Below are 17,846 nucleotides of genomic sequence, written 5' to 3' on the forward strand. Positions count from 1 at the left end.
CACTTCTATATGTATATAATAATTAAGTTATATGAGATAAGTGTTTAAACATCACGAAATATCAAATAAATATATGCTTTATTATTACATAACTAAGAATTCGAAGAACATAAATGATTCGTGAGCATTTATTTCTTATACAAATATTGTTGATTGTCTTATAATCACAAAATATCAATAATATATGTATATATTTAAAAAATGTATACATATACACAAAGATTTAATCCGTTATCGATAAGATGAATCTTTTACGGCATAGGTCGTTTTTAAATTTTAAATATTTCAGAAGTCAGCAGGAGTCCTGCGACCTTTACAAAAAAACTGTAAAGATATTCTGTTAGCCAAGAAGCGTTAGTGTTCGTCAGGATGTGCTCGATTAAGAATTAATATAAATCGAGCTTGAGTTTTCAATATTATAAAGTAATAATGTATTTTTATTTTATTTTAATTTGTTTCTGAAAAAATTATTTTAGTATGGAAAAATGTTGCTTTTTCTCATTATTTTGCATATGTGAGTTTTTTTTTTAAATTTATCAATTTTCCGTTGTTAAAATATTTATATTTTTTAAAATATGAAATTATACTTTTTAAAATAATTAAAATAATTATACTTTTTGCGGCCGGTATTTTTAAGTCGTTTTTTCAAGGTCTACTCTAGTACTAATATCTGCAAAGTGTTTTTTGTTAATATTTATTTGTTGTGCTTAAAATGAATTTTTAAGTAATTTATCCAGATTTTTGTTTAAATTCTCCAGTTCACAATAAGCGTGCATGCGCATACACGACACACAAACATTTCAGATTAATTTGAATAATACTTTATCTAAACGAAAATATAAGATAAAGCTTGAAGAGGTGGTAGGAGTGGACTGCGTAGTATTGAATGAAATAGAATGTTCATACAGCCGTGAGGAGTAGTAGACGCATCATTTATAGAAAGTTTGGTTAAACTTGCGTTGATTCAAATAGCTACCAGTGTGTTATTTGACAATTTTGTGCTTGGTTTTGTTGAAAATAAATGCTTGAATTTTTAAGAATGTTTTATATATCTTTATAAGAAATGCTTTAACTCTAAATGATTGCAAATACGGTAGTTTTTAAATTAGGTCTTTGTTTAACATATTTAATGAAGTTTTGAATTACTGTGGAAATTTTTATCATCGATCACGTAAGTACAAAAATCTGCAGAGAGATTTTGTTTATTTCAATAAGAGGAGAGGTTAAAATAAAGTTACTTATTTATAATTAATTTCAAAGTCAAACAAAAATGAAGTATTTTTTTGTTTTTTACTGTATCTACGGCATTTATTTATATTTTACATAAGGAATGAAATACATAAAATATAAAATGCAATTTTTAGTTTGTTTCGAAGTTGTTTTTCTCGTGCAAGGTACAATTTTTTGTTTGTGTTTCTTTTCTTGACTGAAGTCTACTTAATTTTTTTAAAATAATAAAACAATTTATATATTATTTATCAATTTTATTTATTGTATTTGAAGTAATAAAACAAATTTTAATTAATTTTTATGGAAATAAGTAATTAAATTTATTTTTCAAATAAAAAATTATCTTTCTTATCCATGAGCATCTTTCATATTTTTTCGCCGATAATAATTAATAGCATAGTTAGATTTTGAAAATTTGACATTTCGATAATTAAGAGTCGAAGTAAATATGGATTGATTTTTATACAATGAATAAATAAAAATACACAAAATAAAATAAATTTGTGATATCTCTATGCTCTTATGCGTCAAATTCTCTTTCCGTCATTTTTTTTTATCTATCAATTGCAATTACAAATAGTATGTATGGAATGAGATATATAATTATATAAGCATTTATTGATCGATCCATTATAATCTTGCAAACTAAAGTTGAAATTATTTAGATATTCTAAATCTAATTTGAAAGTGAGTCATAGTATTGTTATTGAGCTCAAGGACTAACAATGATGACTTGTCAGATCTTTACTCTATGATAACATGCATCGAGATTAAATTACTGTGAATGTAACTTCTGCTACGTCTACACATTTTTTTTATAAAAAAAAGAAAAATTAATAAAAATAGTTTGTGTAATTTATTTGAAATAATTATGTATGTAAAGAACATCCTATTATTACAGGTTGTGCAATAAATATGCAAATAGAAGCAACATTCTTTTCAAATGTAGCGTCATCTAATCACTTATATTCCAAGGTCATGAGTTATTACAATAATAAAAGAATTGTAATCCATTTTTCCTTGTTTACAAGTATATAAAATTTCTTATGGTAATACGATTTTTATTGTATATACGATATTTTCTATAAACAATATTTTCAATAAAAATAAAATTATTTTATTATTATGCAAATTTTACTATGCTTGACTTTTTAAATTCCGTTTCTGACGGGTATAGACAGTTAAAGAAACATCAGACTCAAGATTTAACGAAAACGAGATAGTCATGTTCGGAATGCGTACGTGGGCTGTAATTTAACATTGTCCAACACACTTACAATTAGTCTCACACTATAGAAAAGTATTGGACTTTGGACGTAATCTTAATGTCAATTATATCACAGTGATAATTATCAATTTAAATCAGTGATATGATATTTATTTCACAATTAAAAACAAGATTTTACAAACTATTGATATGTAATGTCACAACACAAAGAGACATTTAACTTCTCATTATTAGATTTAATATTAATTAATATTCTATAATTAGATTTAATTATTAAATAAATTTGCTTACATATATGTTTTTCTATACATAAAACTTTCTTGCATCAAAATCCATTTGTCTTGCAATAATTTGCATATTTTCTTCTTCTTTATTAGTAGTAAAAATATTTTCCATGTACTACTATCTCATATATATACAAGGTGTTCCATTTTAATTCCTTCAGTCGAATATCTCGAAAACCAAGCCCGGAAGAGAAAAATGTTTCAGGCAAAAGTTATTTGATTTCGAGGGAGCCATAAGATGGTATCATTGGTCTGACCTTGAAGAGTCATTTGAAGGTCACATGAACGTCATGTTTAATTTTTTAAATGGGACAGTCTATATATTATTGCATATTTTTTGTAGCTTATCCCGAGTGTTTTCCAAAACACTATAATAAAATATTTTTTCATTAAATACTTTTCGAGTTATAAGGCTTCAAAGTTGCAGTATTTTGACATAAAATACAAGATATCTCGTAAAATATTCATTTTTCGATTATCTTACCCTAATACTTTTATGCACAGAATAACGAATCAATTGGCGTAATTAAAACACATAATTATGTTAAAGTAAAAATATGTAACTGTTAGTTACAAATTCAGATTTTTTTTAAAGCTAACTATGTGTTTTCTTTACACCAATTGATTCGTATCATTATTATGTGCATAAAAGTATTAGGGTAAAATAATTGAAAAATGAATATTTTACGAGATATTTTGTATTTTATATGAAAATATTGCAACTTTGAAGCCTTATCGAAAAGTACTTCACGAAAAAATATTTGATTATAATATTTTGGAAAACTCTCGAGATAAGCTACAAGAATATGCAATAATATATAGGATGTCTCATTTAAAAAATTAAACATGACCTTCATACCATCTTATGGCCCCCTCGAAATCAAACAACTTTTGCCTGAAACATTTTTCTCTCCCGGGCTTGGTTTTCGAGATATTCGACTGGAGGAATTAAAATGGGACACCCTGTATATATGGAAATCTCGCCTAGAATAAATTTTTAATTGCTTTATGTATATAAAATCCTGTATGTGTATAGATGTGCAATGTCATACTAGAAAAAAATTTTTTAATTTTTTTACATTTATTTCAATATACCGAGAAAAAAATCGTCCATTAAACGCGTTTAATTGTTATTTCTTTAGTTTAGAAATATTTAAAATACGTCATAAGTGTCTAATACTTAAATATTTCAACTAAGACAAATAATAACTAATTACGTATTTAGCCAACTGAACTACTTTTGGTTGTTACTGTACAATTGTAATAATATATATTAATATACATTTTAATTAATTATATTTAATTACATTACTAATTAATATAAATTATCTAACACTTGTACATTATTACTAGATATTAATTATTGGTAGTAAAAATTGATTGTTTTCTAATAAAAAATAAAATAAGGGGGGGGGGAGATAAAGCATTTTAGGTACAGTAGGTACATATGCAGTTTCAAATTTATCATCTAATAATATACTCCATATGTAAACAATTACTCGTACGTTATATCGTCATAAAAGATCAACTTTATAATAACATTTTTTTCAACAAGCAAGAAAACTCTATAAAAAGAAATGAGATTCAGTTTTATACATTATATTGTGTTAGTATTAGTAATTATATTGCGTGTTTGAATATAAAAAAAGTAGAGGCTTACGTAATAAAGGTCGAAAGCGCCGTACTATTTCACAGTTGAACCTTGAATTAAAACATGATAAATTTTGTATTATATAATTAGTGAAGCAACTTCTAAATATATCTTCTAAACATACGTATCCAATATCAGAGCATCATTGAACAATAGTGTTTTAATGTAACCGACAGTAAGTATCAAAATGTTTCCCTTTTTTCAGTATTATCTAATATTAAAATTTTTTGTTTCTTTTTTTATTTTTTTCAAGACACGAAATAATTTGCGCAAAATTAATATGTGATATTTTATGATAAAACCAATTTTTCTCTTTAATATCTCGATTCTTTAAACTGTATTATATAAAATTATGGCAAGTAATCATTCGCAAACAGAATTAACTATGTATTTTGAAACTCGTGATTCAGAAATTTCCGAAACTCGACTATAATACATATGTACATTTCAATTAAACAGTAATTATATGGTCTTTTACATTGTTGCGTAAATGCAATAAAATATTCATTGTTTTACAAACGCTTGTTATATCTTCAAATGTTTATTGGAAAAAGAATAATTATAAAAGAAAATTATAAAAAGAATAATTTTAAACAGTAAATCTTTTTAGAAATCTCAATAAAAAAATATGGTAAAAAAATAGAATGGATATTAAATGTACCCATTTAACTTAATTTTTAATGTGTTAATAATTTATAAATTAATACATTAAACATATAACTAAAAAGTTACATTTGGACACATTGATTTTAGCCATCCTCAGTATTACAATCGCACGCAGTCACATTTTATGTTCGAAAAATGAACAATCAATATATAAACTCATATTTAATATAAATTAAACTAAAATTTGCATAAGTTCAATGATATATATCAAAATGTAAATTAATATAAAAATAGGCTAGAATTAAACAGCAAATATAAGAGCGTATGAGTATGTATTGCAAAAATTAAAAACAATTACAATTACATTAAACAGTCGTTTTATTGCAGTGCTTTAAGATCTTCCTCAGCACTACGTAATAATACTAATAATTAAATCGTTACATAAATTTAAAGATCGCAGTTAATGGTAAATAAAATTTAAAGTAAATATAAATTAGAGAAATGTAAATGTTACGTCCTGACGGTCCACAGTTTTTTCTTCCACGAAGATAAAATAATAATCGTCCGATTGGTAATAAAGAAAAGTCGCTCGACAAATAGAACCGTTCCCGTCAAATAATTTTTTAAACATTTGAACGTTATAATCAAACAAATACACAGAAAGGATCGAAACATTATCAATTTCTTCTGTAAACAAAACCGAATAACAGACACTGCTGCATAATTTCAAGAGATAAACGAATGCGAAGAATAAGAATTTCTTAATCTTCTAAGAGCCTACACCAGAGAACTTTCTAAGAGGACTCATCAATCAGCGACAATCAAAAATAAAGCGAAAAAAGAACCCGTCGAACGACAATTTTAATACATATATGAACGAGTTACATAGAAATATTTCGTCGACAAAATATTTTTTCGATTATGTTGTATTAAATAATATAAATTCATATATATTCAATACGTTATATATAAATCTCTGTCAATTAAGTTAAAAGGAAAAAAACTGGAATCGACATTGATTTTATATTCGAATTTCATTGATGATTTACATTTATATGTATTTACATCATATCGATCTTCATGTTACTATCAATAAATAATGTCCTTTTATATCTTGATTAGCAGATCATGTAAATATCTTGTCAATGTATGTGTATGTAATTCTACTTTCAAAAATATCTATAGTAATTTATGCATTTACATATTTGATAACCACAACTTTTTAATATATTTATAGATTATCAGAATGGATATAATCCCTTTGATACTGTGCGCCTTATTTATTGTTTTCATAATTCCTGCAATTATATCGACATTGTATCAGTATTATGTTCTTCGACAAAAGCTCAAAAATATTCCTCAATGCGGCACATTTCCTTTTGGCGTGGCATTTAAATTAATGAAACTGTCGGACTATGGTAAAGAACTTTATAATTAAACGTTGGTATTATGCTTTATTTTAGAAATTTTACTTATATGTGTTTTCAAAAACTTAGAACAAGAAATTGGCGTGCGTGCACGTTATTGATTTTCAATCAATATAATAATTAATAAGTAAATAATCTAAATTTTTAATTATGTGCTCTTATCCACAGAACACGTACAATGGTTCACGCAACGTATGCTACAATTTAAAGAAGGAATTTCCATACATTGGCTTGGCATGAGTCCGATCATTAATCTCTATAAACCTGAATTTTTAGAGGCAAACATAAAACAATTTATGTTAATGTAAAACGTATAGGAAACATATAAAATATGAAAAAGTTGAACTTAAAATAAATGTTTGTAATAATATTTATCTAAGAAATATTATATTATAAATTTACATATAATAAATTATATATATAATTTTATGTAAATTTGTAATATAATATTTTTTAGATAAAAAAATTATTACAAACATTTAAGTTCAATAAATAAATAAAATCAGTGCTCTTTTAAATATAAACTAAGAATAATAAATTAAAATCGGCAATAGAGAGCTAAAATGTGTCATGAAAAACGGAATAGGTAAAAAATTAACGAATGATATAATAAATAACAAAGTAAGGTATATTATAAATGATATTAGAAAATTTAGGACTTAATCATACATATGTCCCAATACACTCAAGTAATAAATTACCAATAAAACTAATTATATATCGCAATAACGCAAAGTTACATGATCAATGATATTAAAAAAACGATAAATGTTAAAATATTAGAAATACAATTAATTACATAGAATGCGGACGTTTCGAGCTCTAATTTTGAGTCTTCTTCAGCGCGATAATTAAATTACAATTATAAAAATTACATAAACCAAGGAAAGGAAGGTTGACCATGATTTTGACTGGGATAACCTTAGAATACTTGATGAAGCTTCATTTTATACCAAGAGGCTTATCTCTGAGATGTTATTTATCAAAAGACAAAGGAATGGTCTGAATCTACAAACTAACACGGAAAATTTACCGAGTGTCTATCATGATATTGTTAATACTCTTCCAAAAATATAGTGGTGGGAACAACATTATAAAAACACGTAACTTGTATCGTTTTTTGACATTATCCGAGCGACCTCCACAGTATACGGAGTTGAGTCAACAAATTATTATCAACCGTCACAAAATATTGTTAAAGAGTGAGTAACCGCCCAACAGTTATTGAATAATGATTATTACAGTCAGATTTTACTTCTTTCTTTTTTTAAACATCACCAATTTTACAGATTTCAACGATCATTGTTTATTCACATACAATATTACCAAGTCAGTGACTTCTTTGTTAATGTTGATTCTGTCGTATGTTAAAACATTATTAAACACCAATCGGAGACGGTCCATAATAGTTAAGTTGTTAGCTTAATTACATTTTTATGTATAATTTATTATTTTTACCGTATCATTTCGCAGTGGAATCTTAAAATAAATAAAAGTAAAGACTTTATACAATTTTTATGTTTTCAAAACATTCTTTGGAAGGATTTTTTTTATGAAAAGATTTTATTCTCTTTCTCTCTTTTTCTCAATTATTTTGGTATGTATTTAATTATATCTACTATATATTCGAGATCCGCAAATATTTCTATTGATAAGTAAAATTGTAATCGCGCAAAGTGGAATTGCCGCGTTATTAATCATCAACGCCGATTAATTGTGGTTCTTCTAGAAGATTCTAATAAAACAAACTCCCGACAAATAAATCTTCACAAAAAATCTTTACAAAAGAAAAAAAATATGTCAAGTTAAAATCGATTATACGGCTCAAAAATAAATGAGATCAGTATAGACAATACGCTAAGTGTAAAAGGTAGATCAATTTTCGCAAAAGTATCATTTGATGTAAAATTTATCGTAGTTTGAAATAGAATATGTTACAAAATTATTTGTATTAATATGGGAACATTATATGTATGCGTGTGTATATATATTACACATTTCGAGTACTTACTAGTCTCGAAATTGAAAAATTGCTATGCATTCGTTCATTTTTCAATTATTATTTATTTCACTAGATAGATCCAGTACTCAAAGAATTAAAACTAAAGTGACAAACAAAAACTTGGGTCGAGGCATTAAATTATTATATTTTTATTCTTTCTTTATATTTTATTTGAACTTGTCATTCTTAAATGAAGAATTTTTAGAATCGCAATAAATATTAAAATTAACAATAAATATTAAATTTATAATAAATCTTTTACATTTTTTACATTTTATGCTACAACAATGATTTCTAATTAATTTTATTTATATTTTACTGATAATTCAAGATTCTCTACTATTCTTATTATATTTTAAATTAATTTTCTAAACTTGTTAGTTGTTTATAGTTTACATTTTATTAAAGCTATGTTATATTTTTAATTAATTTTATTTGTATTATACAGGTAATTTAAGATAATTCTATTTACATATACTTAAATTTGCTAATACATATATACAGTTCAATGCATATCAGTTTTTTTAATGCCTCGATCCGAGCACGCCAAGTTTTTGTTCGTTACTTTAGTTTTAATTTTCAAAAACTAGTTTTGGATATGTCGTCAATATCAACAAAATTTCCAGAGGGATTCATCACTATGAATAAAAGATCGATGCGATAAGCGCGCCGCGCACTTCTTGCTAAGTCTTGTTCGCTATCACAGCACAAGTTGGTCAAATAATTTTCAAGTCGATCGTACGAAATTTGGTGAATATCACTTTCGCGTCATCTCATACTCTGACGTTTCGGTCATTAAATTGTAAAATACTATAAATAGTATCGTTTATTATTAAGTAAATTGCGCCTTATGATAGTTAATTAGCTTAATTGCCGTCCTGCGCTTATCAGACTGAATTACTTCAGTTGTCGCGATACAGTCACTCACGCACATTAGGTTCGTTCGCTCTTTTCGCTAGGTCGCGAACATATTATATTTATATAAAGCATGACAAATTGTAATAAATAATTAATAGTGAAACAGCAATATCTACTAAACATATCCAATATCTTACGAAGCATCATTATTTGGATATTTAGTGCTCCGATGTAAGTTTTAAAACCTTTCTTTTTTTCAGTCATATAATATTAAAACTCTTGGTTTAGCTTTTTATTTTTTTAAAGACACATCCCTGCTAAAAGAAGTAACTTTTTCCTCAGCGAAAGAAGAAGACAAAAGTTATTATTTCTTGCTAGTTTCCAAATTTTGCTATTATATATCTCTGTAACTAAGTCTTAAATAAAAATTTTAATAAAGTAAACTCCACCTAAAATTAACTGAAGAATAAATTGTGTTAATCTTTTAATTCTACAAAGTTTGGTTTGCGAAAAGCACGTCTTTTTCAATGGCTTATAACTGAAAAATTATTGATACCTACATTTTTGCTGAGGAAAAAGTTGCTTTTTTTGGCACGGACAATCACGCTGTACATTTCGCGAATTCTGGGACATTCTGTATACATATATTTCAATTAAACAGAGATTATGTAAGGCACTTATATTTGCGGAAATGCACTTTTATTCAAAATTAAAAATTCAATATTGATTTAATATTTTGTAAACGCTGGTCTTTTAATTTTTATTAATAGGAGAATAATTATATATTTTAAGAAATAAATCTTTTTAAAGATCTCAATAAAGGAAATACGATAAAAAGTTGAATCGTAAAAATTTGACTAAAGAACCGTATGCTAAATGTTCCCTTGCGAAATTTATGGTAATAATTCAAATATTAATACTTTAAACACATATACATTAAACATATATTAATATATTAAACATAATAATTCATATATTAATATCCCAGGTAGCACTGTGCGTTTTATAAACGTTTTCTAAACGTATCTAATACGAAAAGATGCGTTTAGAAAACGTTATAAAACGTTTATAAAACGAACATGTGCTACTTGGGACACTAATACATTAAACAAAAACATACATTTTGGCATATTGATTTGAGCAATCCTCAGTCTTACAATTGCACACAATATCATATTTTACGTTAAAAAAAAATTAACAATTGTAATATAAACTCATATTTAATATAAATAAAACTAAAATTGAATAGGTACAACGATATAAACCAAAAAGTAAATTAATATAAAAATAGGCTAGAATCAAACAGCAAAAAAAAGAGCGTGTATGTATTATAAAAATTAAAAACAATTACAATTACATTAACCAGACGTTTTGATTCAATGCTACTTCAAGTGCTACGTAATGCTAATAATTAAATCGTTAAATAAATATAAATGTCATACTCAATCGTTAGTCAAATTGAAAGTCAATATAAATTAGAGACATATAGGTAAACAAGACCGATATTATGAACAAACAAAGAAAAAGATCATAGAAAATGAGAATATAAAGAAAATTTGCATGTTTGTTTCGAAGCTATAAAATAATAAAGTGAACGTAAACGCTAAATTAAATTAAATTTAATTAAAAAATTCTTATTATCAATCAACATAACTACACTGAATTCGTCTACTGAATTTGTTTATTTTCAAGGTCCGACAGATTATATAGATAACTCATCCTTATATACAATTATAGCAAATGCATAGATAAATTATCCTTATGTTATGGCAAATGCGAACACAAAAGATTTTATTTTTCAAACTTTTGTTTTTTTGAACTTGAAATCCCTTGGCATCTGACAACTCACATATCAGGGTGTTTCACATAAAGTATCACAATGTGTTTTCTTCGAAACTTGACTATCTATAAAAAATGTTTTAGGTAAAAATAAGATATATAGGAAATAAAAGAGATATAGGATATAGGAATATAAAAGGAAAAAATGTTGTCTTGAATTTTGTTTTAAATTTGTAACTCATGAGGCCGACAGGAAATAATACTACGCCGAATATTGCGAGAAATTGATTTATTAAAAAAAACTTAAGGTGTTTTTTAATAAATCAATTTCTCGCAATATTCGGCGTAGTATTATTTTCTGTCGGCCTCATGTTTTTTTCCTATTGCAAAGTCACGATAATAATCGTTTAATTAATGATATAAAAAAAACTGTTTGACAAATAATAGAGCCTCTTGTGCGTGCATATGTGTATGTGTATGTGTGGATAATTTTTCGGACATTTTATTATTTTTTAATGATTATACCATGAGAAAAAACCTTTTGTTAATTTACGTAATCGATTGAGTAAAAATATAATTTTGATTATCTTAAAAAATATATTTTTTTATTCGTAATTAATCCCGTTTCACCAGATTTTCTTAATCTTTCCCTTTTTATTTCTGTAAAGAGAAAAACATGATACAAATTGCGATAAGAAATTATTTTTACCATAGAAATTATTTGTACCAAGTTTTCTCGTTTGTAAAAATAAAAAAAGCATAATTGCTTCAAAATACATCTTTGTGTTTCTTATTGTTAAAATAAAGTTAATTAAAAATTAATTTTAAAAAATTTAAATAAATGTTATGTTGTTTTTTAAATTACGCACTGAAGTGACAACTTTTAAAATATATATTTTAGTTTAAAAATAGTGCCTTATATTAAAAAACGCAAACGTCATATATTGAAAAAAAGACATTATTTTTGACCAATTAAATATATAATTTATTACGTTTATTTATTATTTTTAATTCATTATATAAAAATGTATTGCGATTTTCATATACATTTTGATTAATAAGCACAGATTTCACATTTAAACGAGTTACATAAAAAATAATCAAAAAATATTTCGTCGGCGAAATATTCTCTCGATTATGTTGTTTTATATAATATAAATTCATATATATATTCAATACGACATATATACATATAAATCTCTGTCAATTAAGTTAAAAAAAGGAAAGCTGGTGTTGATTTTATATTCGAATCTCATCGATAATTTGCATTTATAAATATTCACATCATATCGATCTTCATGTTACTATCAATAAAAATTGTCCTTTTATATATTCATTGGCAGATAATAATCATATAAACATCTTGTCAATGTATGTGTGTGTGTGTGTGTGTGTGTGTGTGTGTGTGTGTGTGTGTGTGTGTGTGTGTGTAATTCTACTTTCAAAAATATCTATAGCAATTTATGCATTTACATATTTTGTAACTAAAACTTTTTAATATATTTATAGATTATCAGAATGGATTTAATCTCTTTGATACTGTGCGCCCTATTCATTGTATTCATAATCCCTGCAATTATATCGACACTGTATCAGTATTATGTTCTTCGACGAAAGCTCAAAAATATTCCTCAATGCGGCACATTTCCCTTTGGCGCGGCACTTGAATTAATGAAACTGTCGGACTATGGTAAAGAACTTTATAAATAACGTTTTTATTATGTTTTGTTTTAGAAATGTCATTTATATATATTTTTAAAAACTTAAAACAAGATATTTGCATATGTGCTTGTTATTGATTTTAAATCAATATAATAATTAATTAGTAAATAATCGAAATTTTTAATTATGTGCTCTTATCCACACAGAACGCGTACAATGGTTTGCGCAACGTATGCTACGATATAAAGAAGGAATTTTCATACATTGGCTTGGCATGCATCCGATGATTAATGTCTACAAACCTGAATTTTTAGAGGTAAAAATAAAACAAATCTTGTTAATATAAAGTACTAATTATTATATTTTTTGTATGCAATGATACATAAATATATACAAATAATAATTTATTATCGTAAGAAAGCGAAATTTTTTACAATAGTGAAGTGGAGCTAATTTTGTAAATATATTATTTTTTTTTTTTTGAGACGACCTCATTTTGAAAATGAGTAATGGAAAATGTATTAAGCTATTATGCTTTATAATTTTTGTAAAAGAAAAAACGGGATATGTAACATTTAAAAAAATTTAATACCGATTTGTGTCACGTTCTTCTCTTTGCTTATATAAAGAAAAATTAATTATTTAAAATCTTTTTATAACTAAAAATAAAGTTAATTCAAGAAATTTTAATAAAACGTGATGATTTTTTTTTAAATTACGCATTGAAGACTCAATTTTCAGAATATATATATATTATAGTTAGAAACAGTATGCCTTGTATTAAAAAATAAAACGTCGTCTATTACAAACAAAATGAAATTTTTTGGCCAATTAAATAATACTTGCGTTTATTATATTTTATTTGCTTTATCAAAAAAATGATACATCTCTTAAGCTGGACAGTTCACGGTCAAACTTTATTTCCTAAAAATTAATTTCTTTACTTTAACGATTTAATCTTATTATTGGTTTCATATTTAAAATAGTATATAGAATGTTTTGTACTTAATGATATATCAGAAAAATCTCATCTAACATGAAAAATGACATGAAAAAATAAGTTAAAATATGAAATAAAATTTTTACATACGAGATTTTGTTTTCAAAATAATTAAAGATTTGAAAAAAATATCCTGAAATAACAAATATGATAAATTATTATATAGGCATGGTTATATTCTTTTTAAATTTATATTTTCAGATTATCTTGCCCAGCACCATTAATATTGAGAAAGGATTTCCTTATGTGATGATGGAATCTTGGTTAGGCAAAGGACTTCTAATTTCTACAGGTAAACTCAAACTTTTTTACACCTATTTCTAACATTTTATTAAAGATATAAAGTAAATTATAGCTTAGATTATATATATGATGTATTTGTTATTTGTGAATATAATAAACTTGAGCAGACTACAAAATGATGACAGAATAAAATTTAACCTTAATACAAATGCGCAAATTTGTATTTGTCTGCACTGATACAAAAAAATATTTTTTTTCGTTATTCTTATATTTATTAATTTACTTATATAACTGATTTTTGCATTGATATTAATTATCAATGTAAAGTAACTTTAAAACGGTACTGATAAATTGTTTATTGTATTTTTCTTATATTTGTGTATATTAATACTTTGACAAAAATCATATTCTTTCTTATTATTATTTCAGTGTTTAATTATTTATGAACTTATTTTATATTTATATTAATTATTACATTTTTACATTAATTATTATTATATGAAAAGGCGATCGCTCTAAAACATTACTAAGTTGTTTGTAAAATATTTTTTGTTTACTTCATTTTATGTTATTATTCTAAATAATAACACTATATTACTACACATGTAGTGTACATGTACGCACATTTATATATTTTTTACGATTTTCTAACACGTAAATGTATCGCTGATTGATATTATTTCAGGAAAACAATGGAACCACGATAGAAAACTCATCGGGCCAACGTTTCATTTTAATATATTGGACCAATTTGCCGTGGTTATGTCCGAAAAAACAGAGATCTTGATAAAGTGTCTCGAGAAGGAAATAACAAAAAATCCAAAAAAAGCCATTAATATTTTTCCGTTCGCTAACAATGTCGCTCTCGACATTATATGTGGTAATAAATATATGTATATTATTATTATAATATATATCATATTATTATAATATAAATATCTCATTTTTGACAAAAAAGTTCGCTGACATAGTATATTTTAAGCTGCAGCAATAAATTTTAATCAATTATTTGATTTAAATAATAAATGGACTGGTCAAGTATACCAAACTATAATTTTGTTTAATTGACAAGTTCTTTTGTTAACAAAATAAATTGATTATTTACTTAGCTATTTTTGTTTACTTATTTTGCAATCAAAACAACGGTTAAAAATATGTTTACTAAATAAAATTTATTATTTTGTTTTAAAATTAAATCTATATTCTCGTTAGCAAACTTCATCAACACAAGAGCTTTCTGTTTTGTAGAAAATAAATTTTATCTGTCACAGCAAATAATAACTGATTTCAAATTATTTTTATTTTCACAAAATAAATTTACTGAATATGTGTATAGTGACAATATAGAATAATTTTGCTGCAAAAGTAAAATTTCTTCTTTTCGTGTATGTGTAGAATTACAATATTAGTATAATTTCAATTAACCTGATTTCAACACTGAATATCTAAATTTAAACTGATTTACAAAGTCGGATCTTATGTCACATTATTTTATTGTGAATAAATATAAGAAAAAGAAGATTTTCTTTCTTATTTTTGAAGATAAATATAAATTTAAATATAACAAAAATTTTATGTCATGTTACGACAATACTAACTAAACCATTATTTGCAGAAACGGCAATGGGTGTGGATGTACATGCACAAGAAATTGAAACTAAGTATACCTCAACAATACATAGGTCTGAAAATTTATGAATTATATTATTTTATTAATAGTAAAATAGTTAAAATATCATTAATAATTTATTAAGAAAATTTTTTTAAGTATTAACAACAAATTTTATATAATTTAAAAAATTTTATATTAATTAATGTAATAGAATAAATATGCTGTTTTTTTTTAATTTAACATTTTAATCGTATTTCTAGAGGGTCTAAATTAATACTTGAGCGAATTGTTCGACCGTGGCATCATCCAGATTGGTTGTACAGTTTAGTACCTTTAGGAAGGGAATATAAATCAATAATTAAAATAATACATAAATTTACGAAAGAGGTACGCGCCAAAAACGTTATTCATATACACTAATCTTTATAATGTATTAAGATATTGGCAGAATTTAATTAAATACTTATGCCGCTTTTTATTTAGATGAATTCAATACGTTTATAACTGATAAATAATAAATTTCAGGTGATAGATAAGAAAAAGATTGTAAGACAATCGCAAATTGATTTTGCCACATCCGAAAACGAGGATGATGAAATTGATATAGGTGATTATTAAAGTATCATACATTATACATATATTTTTATTGCTTTTGTGTTTGAATTATTCTTATGAAATTAATACTTAGGTAAGCGAAAGAGAAAAGCCTTTCTAGATCTGTTACTAGATCAGAATGAGAAAGATGAAACTCCATTAACCGATGATGAATTGAGGGCACAAGTTGACACATTCATGTTCGAGGTGAGTAATAAAATTTAAAGAAAACTCGTTTTTTTCAAGATAAATAATATAATTATAAGTAAGTATTATAAAATAGTAAGGATATAATGTTATAGGGCCACGATACTACTGCAGTTGCGATAACATGGGCGCTTTTTCTTTTGGGCAATAATCTTGAGCATCAAGAAAAAGTTCATAAAGAACTCGAGGAAGTTTTCAAAGATTCAGAGAAACCAGCCAGTATAAAGGAGCTTTCTCAATTAAAGTATCTTGATAGGGTCATAAAAGAAACGCTCAGATTATACCCAAGTGTACCTATGATTACAAGGAAATTAGCTGAAGATGTAAAAATGGGTATGGCAGAATTCAATTTTTATTAATATTAAGATATGAAAGAAAGATTTTAACATATTTGTATTAATCTGTAAATTTCTAAAATTCTTTATTAAATAATAATATTTTCATTTAAATATTGAAGAGCGTGTGGTTTGGTCTGATATCAGAAAGATAACTTTGATTTATTAAAGACTAAATTTTTTGAAAGATCAAATGTTTAAAATTTACTTTAGACGGTCTTTAATTTGAGATAAAGTTCAAGATAAAATTCTTTATTATTTTATGTCTCACTTATAAATTCGTCAAATATTTTTATTATAAATAAAATGTTGTCACCAAATATGCTATACACATCATTTAAAGTAGATTTAACATTATATATTACGAGTTTTACACATATCATGTAATGTGTGTATAACAGAATATAATCTATAAAAATTTTATTTTAGGTGATTATATGCTCCCGAAAGATACTACAGTTTCAGTGGCAATTGCATTAGCGCATACAAATCCAGAAGTTTGGCCAGATCCAGAAAAGTTCGATCCAGATCGCTTTCTTCCGGAAAACTCGAAACATAGGAATCCATATGCCTACATTCCATTCAGCGCTGGACCAAGAAATTGTATTGGCCAGAGATTTGCTTTACTCGAAGAGAAAACGATATTAACAGCTATTCTAAGAAAATGGAGAGTAAAAAGTGTTAAAATGTCAGTTGAAGTCGGGCTCACTATTATTTTTCGACCATGCGAAGATATAATGATGCATTTCACCCCAAAGAAATAATAAATAAATAATAATATATAAATAAATAATCAATTTACTATGCAAATGTCTACTCTCTGTATCATGAGTAATTTTTTAGCAATTTCTATTTTTATGCTAAATATCTGGTTTTAATATTTATACAGCTGTTAGTCAATTAAATTATATACAATTATGACATAATGTTAGAAGTAAGTTTTGTCTTGTGGCTTTATTGCATATAAATACTTAATAATAAAATAAAAATTGTCTTAATAAAATAAATTATGAATTCTATATAATTACCGAATCATTTTTATTTCAATTGGACAATAAAAAAATTATTGAAAAATAATTGCAACTTTGCGCATTTTGTTTTGATTAATAAAAATAGGCTAGAATTAAA

General features: G+C 25.2%; 1 protein-coding gene across 5 annotated transcripts; it reads left to right on the plus strand.

Annotated features, from left to right (window-relative positions):
* The first annotated feature begins 895 nt into the window (after window positions 1-895).
* On the plus strand, window positions 896-17,629 carry LOC140671647 (cytochrome P450 4C1-like). 5 transcript variants are annotated; one of them, XM_072903131.1, is made up of 12 exons: window positions 7,321-7,628; window positions 7,716-7,834; window positions 12,575-12,755; window positions 12,934-13,043; window positions 13,929-14,019; window positions 14,656-14,850; window positions 15,586-15,652; window positions 15,843-15,969; window positions 16,108-16,189; window positions 16,271-16,383; window positions 16,479-16,716; window positions 17,148-17,629. In XM_072903131.1, the coding sequence occupies exons 1-12, from the start codon at window positions 7,472-7,474 to the stop codon at window positions 17,480-17,482; spliced, it is 1,815 nt and encodes a 604-aa protein (XP_072759232.1). In that variant the 5' UTR covers window positions 7,321-7,471; the 3' UTR covers window positions 17,483-17,629. The 5 variants fall into 5 exon arrangements, with proteins under 5 accessions (XP_072759234.1, XP_072759233.1, XP_072759232.1 ...); XM_072903133.1 differs by lacking the exons at window positions 7,321-7,628; window positions 7,716-7,834 and adding an exon at window positions 896-1,171 and having other exon boundaries at window positions 17,148-17,624; XM_072903132.1 differs by lacking the exons at window positions 7,321-7,628; window positions 7,716-7,834 and adding an exon at window positions 2,132-2,279 and having other exon boundaries at window positions 17,148-17,625.
* Window positions 17,630-17,846: the final 217 nt, after the last annotated feature.

Source organism: Anoplolepis gracilipes, chromosome 12 (genome assembly GCF_047496725.1).
Source record: "Anoplolepis gracilipes chromosome 12, ASM4749672v1, whole genome shotgun sequence".
NCBI lineage: Eukaryota > Metazoa > Arthropoda > Insecta > Hymenoptera > Formicidae > Anoplolepis > Anoplolepis gracilipes.